This window comes from Zootoca vivipara, chromosome 11, assembly GCF_965207765.1.
Source record: "Zootoca vivipara chromosome 11, rZooViv2.hap1.1, whole genome shotgun sequence".
NCBI lineage: Eukaryota > Metazoa > Chordata > Lepidosauria > Squamata > Lacertidae > Zootoca > Zootoca vivipara.
In genome coordinates, this window is record NC_142594.1 from 22,023,753 (window position 1) to 22,045,415 (window position 21,663).

The following is a 21,663-nucleotide window of genomic DNA, read 5'->3' on the forward strand; positions in this document are numbered from 1 at the left end:
GTTTGTCATTGCTTTTCTCCCAAGAAGCAGGCGTCTTTTAATTTTGTGACTGCTGTCACCATCTGCAGTGATCAAGGAGCCCAAGAAAGTAAAATCTCACACTGCCTCCATTTCTTCCCCTTCTATTTGCCAGGAGGTGATGGGACCAGTGGCCATGATCTTGGTTTTTTTGATGTTGAGCTTCAGACCATATTTTGCGCTCTCCCCTTTCACCCTCATTAAAAGGTTCTTTAATTCCTCCTCGCTTTCTGCCATCAAGGTTGTGTCATCTGCATATCTGAGGTTGTTGATATTTCTTCCGGCAATCTTAATTCCGGCTTGGGATTCATCTAGTCCAGCCTTTCGCATGATGAATTCTGCATATAAGTTAAATAAGCAGGGAGACAATATACAACCTTGTCGTACTCCTTTCCCAATTTTGAACCAATCAGTTGTTCCATATCCAGGTCTCACTGTAGCTTCTTGTCCCACATAGAGATTTCTCAGGAGACAGATGAGGTGATCAGGCACTCCCATTTCTTTAAGAACTTGCCATTTGCTGTGGTCGACACAGTCAAAGGCTTTTGCATAGTCAATGAAGCAGAGGTAGACGTTTTTCTGGAACTCTCTAGCTTTCTCCATAATCCAGCGCATGTTTGCGATTTGGTCTCTGGTTCCTCTGCCCCTCCGAAATCCAGCTTGCACTTCTGGGAGTTCTCGGTCCACATACTGCCTAAGCCTGCCTTGTAGAATTTTAAGCATAACCTTGCTAGCGTGTGAAATGAGCGCAATTGTGCGGTAGTTGGAGCATTCTTTGGCACTGCCCTTCTTTGGAATTGGGATGTAGACTGATCTTCTCCAATCCTCTGGCCATTGCTGAGTTTTCCAAACTTGCTGGCATATTGGGTGTAGCACCTTAACAGCATCATCTTTTAAAATTTTAAATAGTTCAGCTGGAATATCATCACTTCCACTGGCCTTGTTATTAGCAATGCTTTCTAAGGCCCATTTGACTTCACTCTCCAAGATGTCTGGCTCAAGGTCAGCAACCACACTACCTGAGGTGTATGAGACCTCCATATCTTTCTGGTATAATTCCTCTATGTATTCTTGCCATCTCTCTCTCGTGAGGTTATATTTTTATTAATACAGTTTCTATTCTGCCCTTCCTCAGCAAGTCATCTTAGGGCAGGCTACATGATAAAAACAAATATATAGATCACCCAGTAAACTTAAAGTAACCTTAAAAGCAACATAAAACAGCATATAAATCTTTCCTCCCCACCAAAAGCTTCAAGGATTTAATGATTTAATGGGGCTTTAGTTGGCACTGAAAGATAAGACTGTCACATCAGCCATACCTCAGGTGAGGAACAGCAGGGTGCCACTACTGAGAAGGCCATATCTTGAGGCAAGGAGCTGTGGGCTTCACCCTGAGATGGAATCAGAAAAAAGGTCTTCCTCACAGATCCCAAAAGCCCAGGTAGAACAGTACCAGGAGAATCACTCCTGCAGATAACTGGGTCCTAAGTTGTTCAGGGTTTTATGTGTTCGCACTAAAACTTTTAATTATCTTCCTGGAGAGGCTTGCCTGGAGCCAAGTCTTGTGTCTTCTGGTACCTGGCAAATACGTTTTTTTATTTACCCAGGCTTTTAGATATCAGTGTGGTTGGTTGGTTTAGGATCTGACAACACTGCTGACCTTTTTTAGGCAGCTCTGCTGTTTTAGTTATTATTCTGCATTCATTGTTTTAGCCATAGTGTCAACTGACACGCTTTCTGCCACACCATGTCAATTTAATTAAAAGGGTACATCTTTTTGAAAAAAAAATTAGCTTGCTGACTTTGTAGGCTTCCAGGGAACAAGGGAAAATCATTTACACATTCAAATGAGGATTGTCACTTTGAATGATAAATGGCTAAAACCGCCAATCAATTCAAAGCAAAACAAAGTTTGCACTAACCATAACTGTGAATCCAGATAATGTTTGAGCATCCAAGCGCACAGACAAATCATGATTTAGAGCTGGTGGTCTTCTTTCATTTTTCCATATGCTCAGCAAACCATGATTTAGAGATACATGCCTGCTTTTGTTTTCTGTCTGCTCAGCACTCCTGCTTCTACTATGCAGCTGCCTCCAGAGGCAGAGCTTCTAATGAACACATGGGTTGTCAGTTCAAGCATAACTCCATACATACATAGTTGGTGTAGATTCATTTCAAACCATGGTTTCTTATTCTGTTTTGTTGATTTATTGAAAGCCATGGAGTGGCTGATCAGACAACAGGTCAAATAATAGTAATAATAGTAAGCATTTCTCATGTGAGGGACAGGAGCTATAGACAGCCCCCTCCCATCTTGAACACGAGCTCATCGCCCAGCGGAAGTGGGAGCGGGGAGGGGGATGTTTCAAGCGGGGAATCAGGAAGTAGGAGCCCGGGCTCAGGCAGGATAGCTGAGCCACGGCGCTGCTTGGGAACGGAAGGGGGCATAGCTGCCAAGTTATCCCTTTTTTAAAGGGATTTTCCCTTATGCTGAATAGGCTTCCTCGCGAGAAAAGGGAAAACTTGGCAGCTATGGAAGGGGGAAGCAGGGAAACCGCGGGAAGAAGACCGATCCCGGCCACCCCGGAATTGCGTAAGAAGCGCCGAGGGAGGAGATTTAGTACGGTATTCCCAGGCTACTTTGCTGGAGAAAGACGCGGGAATCTCCATTCGGAGGTTCTGCGCCAGACTGACAACATGTACTGACCTCCTGTATATAGCACTGTTTTAGCACTGTAAATAGACTGCACCAATAAAAGGATAAAATGCAGAGCTGTGAGGAGTCGTTACTCTAGAGTAGCCACCACCCCACTGTGACATCTCAGATGAAAATAGGGACATCCCATTCCATAATGGTAATTTTATTATTTATACCCCACACATCTTACTGGGTTGTCCCAGCTACTCTGGGCAGCTTCCAACATATATAAAAACATAATAAAACATTAAACGTAACAAAACAGGATTGCCTTCAGATGGCTCAGGGGTCGGATAACTCCATAAACATTTCTTCAATGAAAATAGGGACATCCTAAGGACAAGTAGGACATTCCAGGATCAAATCAGAAACTGGGGTGGCTTCTCTAAATCAGGGATGTTCCTGGAAAATAGGGACACTTGGAGGGTCTGTAGTCATCATTGGTTTGGTATAATATCTAAATGGAACCTGTATGACAAAAGAAAGTCTCTCTGTGTGTTTATCTGGTGAAGTGATCGAGCTCTGATAATAGGTTTTATTAATACAGTATATTCCACTGAAAGAGAAACTGAAATGTGTTGGCCCATTTAACAATTAATAACAATATTGTTGCTGGTAAATGACATGCTGTACTTTTTCACGGACAACATCTGCTGATAGAGCACAACAAACATGGAACTAATTCGTTTCAGATGGTTTATATGCTCATGATGTCTTCAGGGTCATAGCCCCTTTCTTCTTAAAGTGAGAAAAGAATGTGCTTTAGAAATGTGCTAAATATTATTTTTGTTTTACCTAAAAAACAAAACAAAAGGGATGGTGATCACTTTGAAGTATTGTTGAGACAGCTAGTTAGTGAATGCAAAAGATGTGAAATCGAAGGCAATAACACCCATTACTTAGGGCTCATCCATACTTTTGCTTGCCCTGCCACTTTCCCCCTAGAAAACCTGCTCTTTACCGCTGAATTGGAACAAACGTCAATTGTTTTTTCTGCAGATTGACGGTTTGTTCTGATTCAGTGGAAGGAGCAAGCTTTCCTGGGCAAAGCTGTAGGAAAAGTGAAAAACTGCTCTGACCTGTACCTTAAAAGCACAGGGCAAGTGGACAACTCCCATGTTTTCTAGGCATGTGACAAGCGTAAGTGTGGACGAGCCCTTACATATCTCTAACAACCAGAACTTGCATCACTGCCTTATCTCATGAAGACATCCTATAGTTTTTTTCTGTTTTTGCAAAGCACTGTAATTAGAAATTGCCTTGACGAAGGTTTTTGAATTGTTATCTTGGCAGTTGTCCTGGCTGCAATGTGGTGGTTTTTAGTTGTATAAAGCATTTGAAACTGTTTGTCTCTGATTGCTGGATTTGTTTGTGTTTCTTTTAGGCCTATAAAATTGTACACATTGTTCCAGTCAAGCTTTGAGCCAGGAACATAACGGTGTGTACTAGTGCAGTGGTTATTTTATATTATTGAAAAAAGCACACTTTTCTAGTTCATTTTAGGATGCTGCTACAGTGCAGACCAACAAATGCTACTGCTCAGGGGCGTAGGAAGTGGGGTGGGGGGGGTGTTCCTCCCCGGGTGTCATCCTGAGGGGGGTGACAAAATGGCAGCCGGCCGAGGGCTACACTCACTGTAGGGTGGCTGAGGGCATGCGCCGTTGTTATGGGTGCAGCTCGAGCGCCGTCTCTATGGGCACTGCTCGAGCGCCATCTGTACAGCACTTGAGCGGCGCCATGAGGCGTTTTGCCCTGACCCTATGGGAGGTTCGCCCCGCCCCTTGACACCCCGCCCCGGGTGCCAGAGAGCCTTCCTTCGCCACTGCTACTGCCTTACAATTTGAAGCAAAGCAGTTGCATTTCACCTAAAAGCTTCCTGAGCATATAATTTCAGCGAGAATTTCTGATACAGTCTTGCCCCAAAGCTTTAGGTGAAATGCAACTGCTTTGCTTCAAAATCAAAAGCAGTTGATTTAAGTGTAAGTGGAAATGCAGGAAGGAAATAAGCATGCCGCACTTCTCCTTAACTTGATTTGCACGAATGATTCAGGTGTTCAAGAAGGGGTGGGGGTGGGGGGCAGTCTTTATCATGAGACACCAAACAAGACAATAAAAGGAAGCAGAACTGACATTGTAGAACCTTTAAGCAAGTGGTTTTCTCATCCGCATTCTACAGAAGACTGCAGCACTGCCCACGGGGGTGTGTGTGTGTGTGTGTGTGGAGAGAGCAAATCCCCATTTCTTTTCACAAAATGGTGTCTTCTTTAAGCTTTAATGCCTAAAGCTTTATCCCTGTGTCTGTTTTTGCTCTATAATGCAAATATATTTTCTAAGTGAGCATGTCAACTATCTGTTCACAACCAAAAGTCAGGAAATCTGCATCATAATAATACTTTTTTGCAGCCTAAAACATGGCACAGGTCTTTTGAAGTTCGCCTTGCTTTATAAATCACTAATGTAAATCAGTCTTTCATAATATAGTAACAGCAGAATTTGGCATGTGCGGGCATCTTCCGCATAGATTCTCTTTTTTATGTTATAAAAAAGCAGGCCACAAGATGTCAGTATGGTATCAGCACTAGCTGAGTTCAAGGATGCTTGTGGAAAAACAATGAGCTGAAGAACTGTTCTTTATTTGTATTAAACTGGCTTTGGGCAGTGCTACAGCCCTTACTCTCTTTTTGCCACCTTCTTTTGTCTCTCTTTCTGCCAGACCCCTCCTCTGCCAGCTGCTTTGTTCCCACTCTCTCTCTCTCTCTCTCTCTCTCTCTCTCTCTCTCTCTCTCTCTCTCTCTCTCTCTCTCTCTCTCTCTCTCCCCCCCCCCACACACACACACACAAGAGAGGGACAGAATGGGTCCTCAGCCCAGAAAGATTAGGCCCTAGGGCTACAAGTTACCTATCCATTTTGTATGGTGCAACTGATCCATATGCCAGAGGAATGCCTTAGCAAATAATTTTGCAGCGCCTGCCATATACCACTTGCTCATTCCCTGTTTCTCCCCTTCCTGCTGTTTTTCAGTCCCCTAATCACTGTCAACCTGGAGGAGTAAACTTAAAAAGCTCTTCTATTTCAGTGTATCTGAAGAAGTGTGCATGCACACGAAAGCTCATACCAAAATAAAAACTTAGTTGGTCTTTAAGGTGCTGCTGGAAGGAATTTTTATTTTATTTTGTTTCGACTACGTCAGACCAACACGGCTACCTACCTGTAATTTAAATGCTCTGCTAAGCTCTTTCTAGCATAGGGGAAAGGGCTACAATAGCATAATGACTGCAGGTGCTGCTTGCCTCCCCTAGTTTCAAAGGCATGGCGGTGGTGTCTGTATGCATCTCCTTCCAAAAGATGCATGTATTGCACTGATGTCACAGCTCGGCAATGCCCCACTTACCTTACCAGTTTTCAAGCCACACCCCCTGACCTGGTCTACATATATAGTAAATTAAGTGGACTGATTCCTTGGTGGTATAATGGTGCTCATCATTTCATACTGCAGGTAGAGAGGGTGGGGATCACATTTTTTTTAATTCACCAAGAAAAATTAGCACAGCAGAGAACAGGCTAGGATAAAACCTCTCTCTCTCTGTCTCTCTGAAACAATATTGAATTATGAGGGTTCTAGCTCACGTGGAAAGGTTTTGCCCTTGTGTATGTTTCCATTCCTAATGTGGACATGGAGGCAGCTAAGAGTCTGCACAGCCTTCAGGGCAGCACCTTTTACACGTAATGTTTAAATGGCTCAGACTTGTGAACTGAATTACCTGAATTAAATATGCCATGTGCTTGTTTGGACAACACAATGTATGTAGTTCAAGTTCCAGTGCAATTCCATACAATTTTCAAGGAGACAGACAGACAGACAGACAGACAGACATGGATAGATATGTATATGTATGTATAATAATTCTTTATCTAATTCTGATGCACGGCCCCCTGTGCCTGTTTTGGAGCAAGCCTAACTTTTACTTCATTTCTTTAAAGCCCTGGTGTGTTGTAGTTTTTAAGAGAGTGAGCTATGAGCTAGGAAACAAAAGATGAAATCTCTGCTCCATCATGGTATTAGCCTTCTTTATAGAGCTGTTAGTATGGAAGGCCAAAATCATGCATAAAGTTCCCCGTGTTTTTCATTTTAATTAATGGAATGTAAATAGTGTGGACTCGCCTCCCTTGGAGGTTTTTAAGCAGAGGTTGGATGGGCATCTGTCACGGATGCTTTAGGTCAGATTCCTGCATTGAAGAGGGTTGGACCAGATGACCCTTGGGGTCCCTTCCAACTCCATAATTCTACGATTCTTTGATTTTGCTGGTGCTCAAGATGCTTCAGGTGTCTCAAAGTAAACAGGAAAGGAAAGGAATTATTCTTTTATAAATGCATGGGGGGGGATTTTGGCACTCCATTTAATATGGAATGAATTGTTACTCTTTGTTTCAGAAACATGGAGTTGGTACCTGATCTTGAGTAGACATTAACATGCCAGGAACAACCGATAGGGGTGGCATGTGAGAGCAAACCTTTAGAGATTCTTAAATAAGTCATTTTAACCTGTATTTATTTTTTCTTAAATTGTCCCTGTAGATTCAGGGTTTGTGTGTTTTTTCCATCTCAAATGTGTGTTTTTCATAATTGTTGAGGTCTCTACTCTGCTGACTTGATTGATTGATGTTCTACCCGCAGAAGGTAGCCATTAATTATTGCCTAGGGTTGCATCAATAATTATTTTGGTACACTTCTTCAGATACAGTGCATGCACACGAAAGCTCATACCAAAATAAAAAACTTAGTTGGTCTTCAAGTTGCTGCTGGAAGGAATTTTTTTATTTTGTTTTGACTACGTCAGACCAACACGGCTACCTACCTGTATCAATAATTATGTTTTCCATATAAAAATTAACGCAATAAGCAGAAAATTATCATTGCATGTGATATTGGACCTGTACTTCTAGAGGATCATCAGTAATGAAATAAGTGGGAGTTCTATGTCTCCAGAAGATTGCACACAATTACCGTAAATAGAAGATGTGATTCTGCGTTGGTGTACAAAGTTATTTGCAAGGCATTGGCTGTGTGTGTCTAAATCACATTAGAAGTCCCCTTTCTCCCACAAAGAATTCTGGGTACATTAAACTGAGAATGTACATTCAAATACGATATAGCAAAAAAGAGAGAGAAAGTTGCCTTCAAATTTGAAAGACCAATTTAGTCTATCATATTCTGCCACATGTAAAGCAAAAGCAAACAAACAAACAAGTATCTGACTGTGCTGATAAATGTTTGGGTCAGATCTTCTTACTGCTCTGCCCTTGTTTGAACGCAGTGTTATTTATACATAAGAGATAGTGCTGAAAAGTTATGCATACTCTCTCTCATTTTTCACTTTAATTGCCTACATGAAGATTCTGAGAGAGCTTCAAAGGTCCTTTTTTGTTGCATTGCTCGTATCTGAGGAGCAAGATGGTCATGCAATTAGTTTTCTTATTTGAAATAAAAAAAAAATCATCTGATATTGAAAGCCCTTAAACAGTCATAAAATCCATAATATGACTCAATAAGCTTCCTCCAGTTCAGAGCAGTATAAAAATCATTGTTGAACAGGGAATATTGCTTTTATCTTTTGTTTTGCTTGTTTGTTTTCATTATCTAATTTGATGTGTGGTTTTACAAGGGAAATATCCAGGGTTCTTATTAGTAGCATTTTCCTGTTGGTTTGCTTTCATGTTCGTTCTCTGATTAGAAAATAGGGGGTTAGTCATATAGTTAAAACATGTAAATAAACAAAGCAGTTTGTGTGTGCAAAAATGTCTTCATTGTTTTGATGGTGGATGAAATTAATATAAAACCTATTTGGTTGATGAAATAGGCAATTAAAATAACTATAATCAATATGTCGTTGAGTCACTACTAATACACACACATACACATATCTGCTCCACTCAGGCGCGTAGCAAGGGAGGGGCGGGGGGTGGGCCGCCCCGGCGCCAGTCTGGTGGGGGCAGCGTGCGGGGCAGTTCCGCCGGCCCCTGGCCCACCCCTCGCCTCCTCTGGCCAAGCGTGCCGCTGCCCTCGCTGCAGCCATCCAAGCACCCCGGCTGACGCCCTCACGCACCGCCACGGACGGACTGTGCATGTGTGGACATGCGCAGTCCATTCTGGCGCATGGGTCGTGATGTAATGACGCATGCGCCAGGACAGACTGCGTATGTGCCGCCCCAGGCTGCCAAGCAGCACCGTTTGCCACTGGCTCCACTCACAGAATAGGATGTTCTTGGCTCCTGCAAACAGAAGGCCAGGCAGTTCTGGATTTATGGCATACTTTTGTTGATGCGCATTTCCTCTTTACTGGATCTGATGTGCACTGATGTTGCTGAATCACCTCCTAGCAAAGTCATTGAGTGCATGCTTGCCCACATTTTTGTGGTGAAAGTAGCAGGTGAATCAGAGGTGCGCAGAGGGGAACACTGAATATGTTGCAGGTTATCCTCCCTGCCCCCAAGCAGATTCATACATATTTTACTTGCATAGACAGTTCCGAATCAGGTTGTGCAATCATTTCAATATACACCTCAGTTTAAGGTGATTAGTGAATAATTTGATTTTAAATTGTACTTTCTTACTTTTTTGGCCTCACTGCGATCATAGGATGTGTCCATGTGTATGTACTTCCAGTTTAGGTATTTACTTTCTACAAGCCATTTAATCCCAAAGATCCGCTCATCTGGCAGCACTGTTTTCAATATTGCTGCTTTCTACTAGATTTATCCATAAAAGACTGCATGCAATAATCTCTGCAACCAGGTTAAACTACAGATAATCCTACTTGCGGGTCACATGTTGGAAGGCAGCAATCCAGCCACAGGTGTGTGCCAACCAGGGCCGTCTTAAGCATCCCTGGCGCCGTGGTGCACCAGATCCCTCCGGCGGCCCCCCCCCGCCCCGTTTCCCAGCGTGGTGGGCAGGTGGGGACAGCGTGGCTGCCACAGGCGCTGCTGCACGGCGGGTGGGCAGGCACAGTGCAGTTGCCGTGGGTGCAGCTGCGCGGCGGGCTGGCCAGCGGGCGGGCGCAGCTCACGGCGCCCTCCTGGCGGGCCAGTGCCATGGTGCCCTGCGCCACCCAGCCTGGCCGTAGGGCCGGCCCTGGTGCCAACAAGAGAGGCTTGAACTTTTTCCTTTATGTGATTTCCAAAATGAACTGACCTCATTCACACCACTGGGACTAACATGCAGGTCAGAATTTAGCTCCTTTGGATTTCCCACTGCTCCAAGTTATGCAATGCAGTTCTCAGCTCAAAAAAGTTGGGTAATGCGTTTTAAAATGCATATATTTAGATACAAAAAAATGCCGAGAAGCACACATTTGAAATGTGATTTTTTTGCGGGTTTCAAAAATCAAATGCGCATCTTAATGTAGAATGATACAGACTTGTGAGTGAAGACATGCAAAAAGTCACATGGACCAGAAATAGACTCATCCGCCCAACCCTAGTGTCAGCCACCCCCGCCGTGGTTTCTTATCCCCATCGTGGGACTACAAATGCCTGGAAACAGGTATGTGCATGCGCATTCCTTTTTAAAAAAATAATAATAATTAAAAATATAACCTTTATTGAAGTTGGAATCAAAAATATACAAATAGAACATGTACAAATAATATAAATGAAACAAAACATACCTCTTATACAAGGTGTGCAAATTAAAAACCTAAATCAAGTAAATCATATATATATATATATATATATATATATATATATATATATATATATATATCAAATAAAATAGTTTCTTTTAACTTTACATGCATTCTCCTATAAACCGACTTCCACTTGTCATCATTCCGGGCTAATAAACTCACAAACTTTTATGCTGCTTCCCTTCGCTTTCCATTTTTGAATCAATACGGAATATTAAAAATAAATCCAAGTCTTTATTGAGGGGCACTGCCTTTTCAAATAGCCCCTCAATTTTTCCCAATTCTGAATGAATTTCTGGTTGCTGCCTCCTCTGATTGAATTTGGCCAAATTCCTAATTGCACACACCTTGGATGTTAGTCTTCTGCATGCAGGGAGTGTTTAATAAGGGGAAGTGTTTGGAGATGCAACCCTCCCCTCGTATTCTGAGGTACAGTAGTTCAGTGCTGCTTTTGAATGCGTAGATCAGCTTCCCCCGAACATTCTTTTCCCAGGGCAATATTTAATCTGCTCCCATTTTTGTAGCTGTTCCCCACCTTGTTATTATGATTATGATTAGCATTATTATTACAGGGTTTATACATTGTTTACGTGTTTGCTGCTCTGGGCTCCTTTGTGATGGAGAATAAGATAATAATAATAATAATAATAATAATAATAATAATAATAATAATAATAGCAACAACAACAAACAACAACAACATTAGAAGTAGAAGTAGTTTGCCTTTTAGGGCATGGTCTCTGGAATTTCATTTCATTTGGCTGCACAGCAAGGCCTGAAAATCTGCTGATGTTTTTGTTTGTTTGTTTGTGCCATTTATATACCACCTGATTGTACAAATAACCTCAAAGTGATTTACGAAAAGAATGAAATAACAAGATTATTTGTAAAAACTTTTTTTAAAAAAAAGTACATTAATTTGTGTTTGCCACTCAAATATGATCTCTTTTCTGAGTGTTCAGCGAAGTGCAAGCTTAAAAGCCCAAATAAACAAACAGTTTCAATTCCTCTTGTTTTTGAAAAGGGAAAGGAAACTTTTAAACAAAACCAAAAACAACCTGGTGTTATGGGACACTGGCAGACTGATCTCTTGGTTGGTTTACTGCATAATCTTTATAGCTGCCTAGTACAAAAGGGTAGGTTCCTGTTCTGTTTGCCATTGAGCATTGAAGCCTTGTTTGAGGGGTGGTGCGAAGGGGAGCACACGGAATGTAAAGTTCTTAATTGTGCAACAGGAGCCATAAAATAACGAGGCATTAGTACCACACACTAACTCAGGAAGCAAGTGGGTTAAGGTGATGCTTGGTACATGACCAACAACTGATCTGTTCAGAATAAATGACAGCTGTAGCTGTTTTACGTGCACTAGTCTGTGGTAGCTGCGTGAAGGCTGTTCCTCCCCCTCTCTTCCCGACCCCACAAAGGACCAACAGAGTTGAAAAGCAGCTTCACAGCGAAGGATTTTCAAGAAACATTTGTCATCTGCAGATACATTTAAGTCCCTGCGGGTATCCCATGTGAAACTGTTTAGACTACTTTCAGTTAATTTTACTACCCAGCTAATGCTTATAGAAAAGTTGAAAGCCTCGACTTGGCATTTTTATATCCCTGTTTTGGTCTATCTTGCTAAGCTAGCCCGTATCTGTTTGGAGAGCACTTCCAATCGCTGGCCTGCTCCCTCCGTGGAGATAACTTATTGCAACGCACAGAAATCGAGATTGGGAACAGAGCTGGCTGGAGAGCATATCTGGAGGAGGATGAAAAATTAGTGGAAGGAATTTCATGGATAAGGGAGGCTGGGGAGAAAGGGTGATATGTGTGAATGAGCAACCACAGGGGAAAGAACACAGGTGGTTATGTGGGCCCGAAGAGGGGAAGCAGGCAGTAATGGGAAGAGGAGGCATGTACTCGGCATTCTGGCCAGCCATCTGCTGGGGAGGCATTAGAGGTGGCCAGGATGTAAGCAAGGATATCGAAAAAAAGAGAAGCCAAGAAAAGCTCTTAAAGTGACAACTGCTGGTAATTTTTCATGGAGGTCACTTGCCTTTAAATCCCCAAAGCCTTGTTATCTCTGATGAACAGGGCTAAGCAAGGTACCAATAATGTTGAGCTGTGTCTAGGCACTGGTACACTGATTATGTAAGAAGCTGAGTTTGTGCATGTTAGAGGAGCTGTGTTTTGTTTCCGTCAAAATCCAAGCATCCAGACTTCAGAACGGGAAACGCATCGAGCAATTTCAAGGGTTTGATAACGTTTACGAACCAAGTGATCATTTCACTCAAGGTTGGTTATCGGCTTCGTTGCTTGAACCTTGGTTGGAAATCTCTCCTGCCCTAGCTGTTGTGTTTGAAACAGAATGTGCTCCTGCAGCTAAAGCAGAATGCTACTCTTTCCTAGATAGGCAGATGTGCAGCCCTGCCCCTTTTGTCCATGAAAACCCTGAACACTCCTTAACTGCAGTTAGATTACACAAGCTTTTATTCGTGTCTTGGTAGTGTTTCACTATTCTTCAGGACTTTGTCATCCTCCACCTTTAACGTATACTCACAACATTCCACATACATACATTTCCCATACATGCTTTCCAGCAGGGTAGCAGCAGTGATTGTGTGAGTGGAGAAATCTGCCATTGACCTAACACTAGGATGCTTCCATACAGTTCAAGAAGATGCGCTACTTGTGCAGTGATTTGTAGAAGTGGGTCCTAAGAAAAGTAATCCTGGCAAATCCTGGCTAGACGATGTTACTGTTTGGTGAATTTGTAGCTGGTTGACTGACCAAAGCCAAAGAGTACTCGCCCTCGTCACCTTGGAGTATGTTGTCAGCAATAAGTTGGTGATACACAGCTCTACTTCTCTTATGCATCTACAAGTGTGGCAGTGGATGTGCTGGATTGTTGTCTTGCCTCTGCAATGGACTGGATGAGAACCAACAAACTGAAGCTCAATCCGGATAAGAATGAGGCACTGTTAGTGAGTGGTTCCCTAGACTGGATGGTTCAGAAACTTCAGCTGCTGCAGAATTCGGTGGCAAGGTTGCTCACTGGGGCAAGGTGGTCTGAGCATGTAGTGTCAATCCTGGCCCAACTGCACTGGCTCCCAATTAGTTTCCAGGCTCAATTCAAGTTTTGACCTATAAAGCCTTAACCAGCTTAGGATCGCAATCTCAAGGAACGCTTTTAAATTTTAGGTAAGAGATTCTGTCTAGTTAAAAATGTTGGGTACAAATTTATGACACACCAGGGGGATTCTGCATTCTTAGAACAGAATTTTATTATAACGTGTTTTAAGAGCCAGCTGTACACGAGGTTACAATAAAGAGTATTTCAGGAGCAATTCCACCATTGGTGGCCTATCCATTTGTTTCACATGCAATACACAATTAATTCACAACACTTTATAGTGCCCATAATCTTGCACAACATTTAGCTGGCCAAAAAACATTATTTAGTAAATGGCATTCTTTCATGTCCTCCATGAAAGGCAGTTCTCAACAGATGCGATTGCACCTAAATAAAGAATCAGTTTGTTTCCTTAACTCTTGTTTTAAGTTTATTTACTTGGGTACGTGTATATTATCAGATGGCTATTTTCTCTGTTTCTGTATCATGTCCTATTTGTTTTCCATTTTTGTGATTTAATCCAATTATGACATGAACTAATAAAAATCAATCTTTTTAAAATAATAATAATAATAATAATAATAATAATAATAATAATAATAATAATAATAGTGGTATTCCAGTATGTCTATTATTTCAGAATGAAAAAATAATCTGTCCTGTATGTGATTTGAAAAACAGGGCATCAGATGCCATTTTTAATCATATGATTTGAATCCTAATTCAATCAAACCCTCTTAATTATATATATTTTGTTACAGATACAGACCCGCGTGTGTTGGAGAAGCAAGAACTACAACAGCCAACTTATGTTGCTCTCAGTTACATTAATAGGTAAGCTGCTTTTATATATAAATACTAGCTGGCCCGGGCACGCGTTGCTGTGCCTGTCTCAGGGTTCTTGTTTCCCAGGAAAGGGGGAGGATGTGTCCGCCCCCCCCCGGACTATTTCTTTCTTTCTTCCCCCTCCCCGTTGTTGTGTCTCATCCCTGTGATTCCTCCCATCCTGTCGCGATCCATGAGGTATCCCCCCATGAGGCTGTAAAGTAGAGCCGAGGCCTAGTCTGTAGGCCTTGGCTCGGCCTAGTATGTAATGAGGCCTCCGCCCTGTATCTCCATTCCTTGGCCCCCACCCTTGGAAAAGGAACTGTCAGCTTCTGGGTTCTATTTCCCAGCATGCACTTTGGGGTGAGTTGTGTGTTCTGAAACACGAGGTTTTTGGGGTTTTACATGGGGCAGGTGTGAATATTAGAGAGGAACGGACATGCCCAGTTTACATTTATATATACTGTATATAGATGAGCCTATGTGGCTTTAAATAAAGAGTGGTTTTCTACAAAATCTAATCAATTAAAGGCTATGGATCTGTTGCAGTGAATTTCTAATGCAATCACAAGGGAATGCAGACAATATTGCACACTTCTGGAAACATTCACTATTATAGAGTTAAACTAGTGGATATTAACAGTGATCTTTAGGCATTCCCTGCTCATTTGTGGAATGGCTATTTGATGGACATAGTTTCCACTTTGAGAACTGTTGATGTTATTTCTACTTAAATAAGCGCAGTTTAGAAATATTTTCAGGAACATTTGTGCCCATTGCAGATATTTTGGTGAGCTTGAGATGAACTGCAAAAATACTACTAATGGCTTGACAGCTGCTCAACTTCTCAAAGTGTTATACTTGAAGCTCGTCCAAACTTTGAACTAAATATGGTGGTGATGTTTGTTTTTATACCACTTTTAAGCAAAAGATACATTAAAAGAACCAATATGTTTCCAACCACCACCATCCGAGAGATTCCCGAAACAGTTGCATCATAGGAACAAAGAGCCCCACTGAATCAGACCGAGCGTCAATGTAGTCGAGAATCTTGCTTTGCAACTGTGGATAGTCAGATGCCACCAGGAAACCTACGAACAAAGCATGAAGCAGGCAGGAGTGGCTAAGCAATGGCTCTGCTGATGTGGCTGAATTTCAGCTCCCATCAGCACCAGCCAGTATAGTTTGTATCCAGTGACTAATTCCTGCCCAGCACAAGATGCTTTCTGAGCAGTGCCAGCCATCTTTGGGAATGTGCTTGCATGGGAAAATGTAGTGTATAGATTCAGGCAATCGCAGATAGACTTGGCAACAGCTTCTTCTGCTGTGATGTCACTTTTCCAGTGGCTATGACTGCGAGAAATGCTGCCTGTTCTATACATTATTGCCCACTGCATGCCATTCCATAGGCTGGATACATTTTCATAGGTTGGGTGAAGTGCACTTCTCTTTTGTAAAAGCCATATTCTGCTCAAAGAACGGATGTTTCTGACCTTGCATGAGAGCACTGAGCTCCAGGGTTAGCCATGTTGTAAGCTTTTTAAACCTAAGAGTCATGAATGAATGATTTTATTATTTTGGTCACAGACCAGTTCCAGCTCACATACAAAATCAGGGAAGTCATGAAACACAATAGGGATACATTTAAATTTGCAGTAACAGGGACAGTACAGATATAGCAGCAATTAAAATATATAAATTAGATCTAACTCACTAAAATATAACCTGAAGTTGTCATTTAAAACCTTAATCATGATGATATCATAGCTCGTTCCCTAAGTTTTATAGCAATCACACAGAATTTGGCCACCTTTAATGTGATCTCTGGATCTTTGTCTAAAAGTCATAAAATCATGGAGTTGTAGAGTTGGAAGGGACTGCGAGGGTCATCTAGTCCAACCCCCTGCAATGCAGGAATCTTTCTCCCAATGTGGGGCTAGGGCCCATGCCCCTGAGATTAAGAGTCTCATGCTCTACTGACTGATCTATCCATCATGAACTGGGATACCTTAAAAGAAAAGAAAAAATACACTGCATGAGAAAAATGAACTTAAATGTAAAGGGCTTTGCCCAGAAGCTTGTGCAATGTCTGGCAGTTACATGGACAGTATCAAAACATAATCAATAAAATAAATAACAGAAGCGTGAGAATGCCCAAAGAACATATTCACTGTGTGAATGCTTTTGCAAGCATTTGTGACACAATTGTTTTCCTTCCACTTATTTTATTTATTTATTTTCTTACGCATATATCCCACCTTTCTTCTGTCATGGAATCCAAGGCAGTGTTCAGGTGGTTCCCAGGCAGCCATCCAGTCAGGCACTGGCCAGGCTTAGCTTCCAGCCATACACCAGGGTTAATTATGTTTCCTTGTGTCCAGCCCAATAGATTTAGAACTGCATTCCTGATAATGGTTGAGACCAGTGGCATAGCATGGGTTGCCAGTGCCCAGGGCGTGCAGAGGGTGGGAGGGAGTGAGTGGGAGGAAAACAGACAGAGTATGCATGTGCATTCAACTGCAAAACAGCGTCTGCCTCACCCAGGAGATTGCTGCCACAGGGATAAGGAAAGAAGAGTTGTTTCATTGTGGTCACTTCCTGGTTCTCATGGAGAAGTCATTTTCGGTGGAACCCAGCGAAAGAAGTGCGCAGCTCTATTGAGGCAGCCTTAGGCATTGAAATTTTGTGCCCCTAACAATTTTGCACCCAGGGCAGCCACCCCTGTAACTTTTGAGATAAAATAATAATAATCAGTGAAGCCTTCTCCCTGACATGCTTTTTTCTTGTGTGCTTCAGAAACAGATAGGGTGGGAAGTATTCAAGTGTGAATCCTCCTCTTTCACAACCTGAAGTCGTGCAATTCAGAACATGCATTGCTGCTTGATTTCTTCTGAAGGGCCCTAAGGATGCAATCATATATACACTATACCTTGGCGCAAGTTACATTCAGCTTCAGTGAGACTTCCTTCTGGCTAAACATGCATTCGATTGCATTTTAAATTAGGTTTCCTGTCATATGTCTATATTGACAAGACTACTTTGTAATTGGGAATTCCAGTTTTTAAATGTTTGGTTCCTTGCATATTGTTAGTAGTTTTCATCTTGCCATCTTTCCTGCATATAAAATCCAATATGTTCCCACTTTCCTCGAAGAAAGAATGGTATCTTGTGTACTCTTTACTTAATGCACTGTTATTGCTTACAGTTCAGGGAAGGGCTTCCAGTAGCTGTTGGATTGAATATTTGTGACAAAGCACAGAAACAGCTGGTTCAAAGTAACACGTCACTTGGCAGATAATATTATTTTTTTGTCTGATCTTATTTTTTTTATATGTTGGCAGTGACCAACTGGAATCATGTGTTTTTATTTTTGTAGTCATATATTTACACCCTTCCCTCAGACTTGGTTTAGAGAAAGAACAAGACAAACCTCAGGTGGTAATTCAAACAATGTGCACAGAAATGAATTTATTTATGAACAAGAGAATTAATGGCTTGTGGTTGTTTTTTGTAAAAGGAATAATACTGTTGGGATATTTTTTTTTGAAGGGGAGGCAAGTTGCAAGAACCAGATAATTGATTCAAAATGTTAATACGTTCGACTTGATAAGAGGCAAAGATAAATTTTTACCTCTATAAAATGAAAAGCTGTGAATATACTTTTAAGATGGAAAGCATACCAAATGTGTTCTAAAGCTAAGATTTAGTTCTTTCTCTGAGATGGCAAACTGCGCCTGAGCATCATGACCTGAGATTGCAGGTGATGGTTTGCATTATAGCATACTCATCCATTTAAAAATATTTAAAAATCCATGAACATAGAAAGCTAGCATGTCAAGGAGGAGACTAGGCTAGAACTGACAACTAAGTTTCTATGGGGATTTTTTGGTAATGGCGGTAGGGAGTTCTTGCATGAACTCAGAAGTGGGAGAGCTGAAACACAGGCTTACCATCTCAATGAGAACTAGTCTTAACAAGTGTGACCTACAACAAAATGTAGAGTGTGGTGCTCCTGTTCATTGAGCCAGCCAGCCATACCCCCTTTTTAGCTCCACCCACAGCAGTCAGCCAGCATTGTGTGGCAACTGAGCATGCTCAGACCTCATCAGTCTATTTTTGGGGGTTTGTCCCCTTAGTTCCCACCCAAATGGTGATGTTTTGTTTCTTCACTACGACTTGCAAACTTCAGGATTCCCTTAGCCTACCTCCTTTTTGTGCAGGTATAGTGCAGGTATAGTGCTGTTTTGGCTGCAGAAGGGTCCATACTTGAGAAATGAGTTTGTCATTGGTGTATTCCTGTATGGGATTGATCCATCATTACTCCTTGAGAAAGTACAGTGTCATTCTGAGGACTGGTCATTTTGCATGTGACATTAAAAAACAACAACCACTTTTTAGTCTTTCATGTGATACTCGTTCAATACATAAACGTTGTCTAATGTGTAAACATGTGTTTAATATGTGGTCCTGAGTTATAAAGCCACGTAATGCAGCAACCTTGCTTAAAACTAAGCAGGTCTGGATCTAGTCAGTATCTCGAAGGGAGACAGTCTGGGAGTCTTATGTACACAGCCTTGAGTTCCATTGATGGAAGAAAGGTGAGATACACATGTAATTGGCTGACTGTAATGATTCCAAGCCATCTGCGTTGTATTTTCACATTATAAGCCTACTGAAGCCTTATTTGAACTGCAATCCTAAATAAACGGAGGGATTGAAGGCAGTTCCACACCCATATCCAGCACCCTCACAGGCTTGAGCCAGCAAGGTGCAGAAAATGGGGGTACAATATAGGGTCTCCCTCTCAGAGATTGGATATCAGATAGAGATATCCCATCTATTCCATGTCCCCTGGGGTGCCCTCCTAGTGGCCATATGGTTGCACTCTTACATGAGTAAATGACATTAAGGCATGCTCGCGTTAACTAACATCTGTATATACACATAGCCCTGAATTTCAGTAGATACAAAAGGGCAAAATGCCTTTTCAAATGCTGCTTTTTTTATTTCCCCATCAAGAACGGAAAACTTTGCAGTGGAAACTACTTCCAGTTTCATGTCTGGGCTTTTGCAAACTCACCTGTTTTAGATAACCAGGGTAAGGTTTAAATAACCAAAGGCCTGTTGCCTATACCGAACATGTACATTGTTAGACGTCCTCCCAATTCTGTTTAAAATGTAAACTTATGATTAAAAGCTCTGCAGTATGAATGGAACTGATTGTCTTTGGCACACAGGTAATAAAATGTTTGGATTTGTTGGTTCCATGAACTTGCTGTGTATCAGGGGAAAGGGTATTTATAGTCCTGAGCATATGGTACATATAAATGGGACTAAAATTAGGCCGTATAAACTTCAAAAATAATAATCTGAGTAAATATCAGAGTGCATTTGTGGCCTTTCTCCATTTTTCATGTATTGCACTCCTTCATTTTTACCAGTATGGAAGGGGTGTTAGTGGACCCCTTAAATTGTTATCCATTCTCTCTCTGTGTGTGTTTACAATTTTTGTGGGATTTGTGGGTTTAAGGTCTCATTGACTGTGATACTTTAGTCCAGATGGTTTTGGCTTTATATAATTTACTTCTTGAATGTGTGGTCTTCTAGTTGGGAAAGCCCTGGTATGGTACATGGGGTGAAAGTTGCGTTGCCAACAAATCTTTGTTACACTTTGGGTGGCAAGTGTGAGTATTCGTGATGCTTTGCTAATGTTTCACATTACTGACAAAGCAGAGAGGATCTACACGCTTGGTGTAGGTCTTGAGCAGCAATAATGATTACCAAATGATGTTGAATGTTAAGGAAATGTGATATTTACTCTTCCTTTTAAAAGTCAAGTCTCCATATTGCAAAACCCCTCACTCCAGAAACATAATACATATTCATACTTGATACCAAAATGAAGGAAATCCTCAGGTAAAGGTAAAGGTAAAGGGACCCCTGACCATTAGGTCCAGTCGTGACCGACTCTGGGGTTGAGCGCTCATCTCGCATTATTGGCCGACGGAGCCGGCGTATAGCTTCCAGGTCATGTGGCCAGCATGACAAAGCCGCTTCTGGCAAACCAGAGCAGCACATGGAAACGCCGTTTACCTTCCCGCTGTAGCAGTTCTTATTTATCTACTTGCATTTTGATGTGCTTTCGAACTGCTAGGTTGGCAGGAGCTGGCACTGAGCAACGGGAGCTCACCCCGTCACAGGGATTCGAACCGCCGACCTTCTGATCAGCAAGCCCTAGGCTCAGTGGTTTAACCACAGCGCCACCTGGGTTAATTCTGTCTTGGAAGGTGTTACAGACCCCGCCGCTGTTTGTGTTAGTGGCAAATGGACAGCAGGCTTCTGGAAGATTAAAGTTATGACAGGAGACAAGAGGCCATCTTGTGCTGACATCTGACATAGTTTGGAAGGGATAAGAAGAGATCATGGTTGCTTATACTTATAGATTATGCTACCAGTACAAGCTGCATACTCTCAGAATATTATTCACCAAACTGATGGGTTGGTGCTCAGTTTCTATCAAACAGGTTTAAAGCACAATGTGGGTTTACAGGAAGGGTTACAGTGGTCTCCCCCCCCCCCAAATGTTTGGATACCAATGAAAATGCAAAACTCATTTGGGTTGCTCCTGCTGACTCCCACTCTTTGCCCATTCAAAGGTTCCATTCGAAAAGACCCTATGCACACACTGATGTGTGTTCCGTTACCCTTGACCCTATACTTGTACATGTGTTCACTTTTGGGCTCCTTGCAAATAAATTCAGGGAGAAAAGCAGCAGCTTAATGGTAGAACAAAGGCTTTACATGCAAAAGATTTATTGTTCAGCCTCCCTATCTCAAGGTATAGCTGGGAAAGACCCCCATCTGAAACTCTGGACAGCTCGGCCAGTCATTGGGTCTGGCTCATTATTGTGATAGAAATTCAGAGGTGTTCTCTGTCTTCCCATAAGAATAGACACAGCGTTGTTGTTGTTTTTGATAAAATTACTATATATATATTTTTAGGTGTGTTTTTAAAAAAACAAAAAACTACAGTTGAGGCCCTCAGATGTTAGGCTGCTGAACGGAAAATAATATAGTGCAACTGACTTTTGGGGTTGGTGTGTTGTCGACAAGCACACAGAGTGCAATGAGATTGAGTGTTTTTTTTGGGGGGGAGGCTCGGTTAATTTCATTGTACAGTATACAGGTTGTACATTGACAATAAAGGTATTAATATTATTATCTAACTACAGTCTCCCATAAATTGTCAAGCAAGCTTTATGCTTGTAGTGGAGAAAATACAGACCTCTAGACTGGGGTCTCTGTACAA

At 41.9% G+C, this 21,663-nt stretch overlaps 1 protein-coding gene across 1 annotated transcript in view; it reads left to right on the forward strand.

Moving 5' to 3' along the window:
* Positions 1-21,663, forward strand: part of JAZF1 (JAZF zinc finger 1) — a 130,087-nt gene that overhangs the window by 61,353 nt on the left and 47,071 nt on the right. Inside the window, exon 2 of the mRNA XM_035128872.3 lies at positions 14,291-14,363. Coding sequence (XP_034984763.1) covers positions 14,291-14,363 — 73 coding nt within the window. The remainder of the gene's footprint in view (positions 1-14,290; positions 14,364-21,663) is intronic.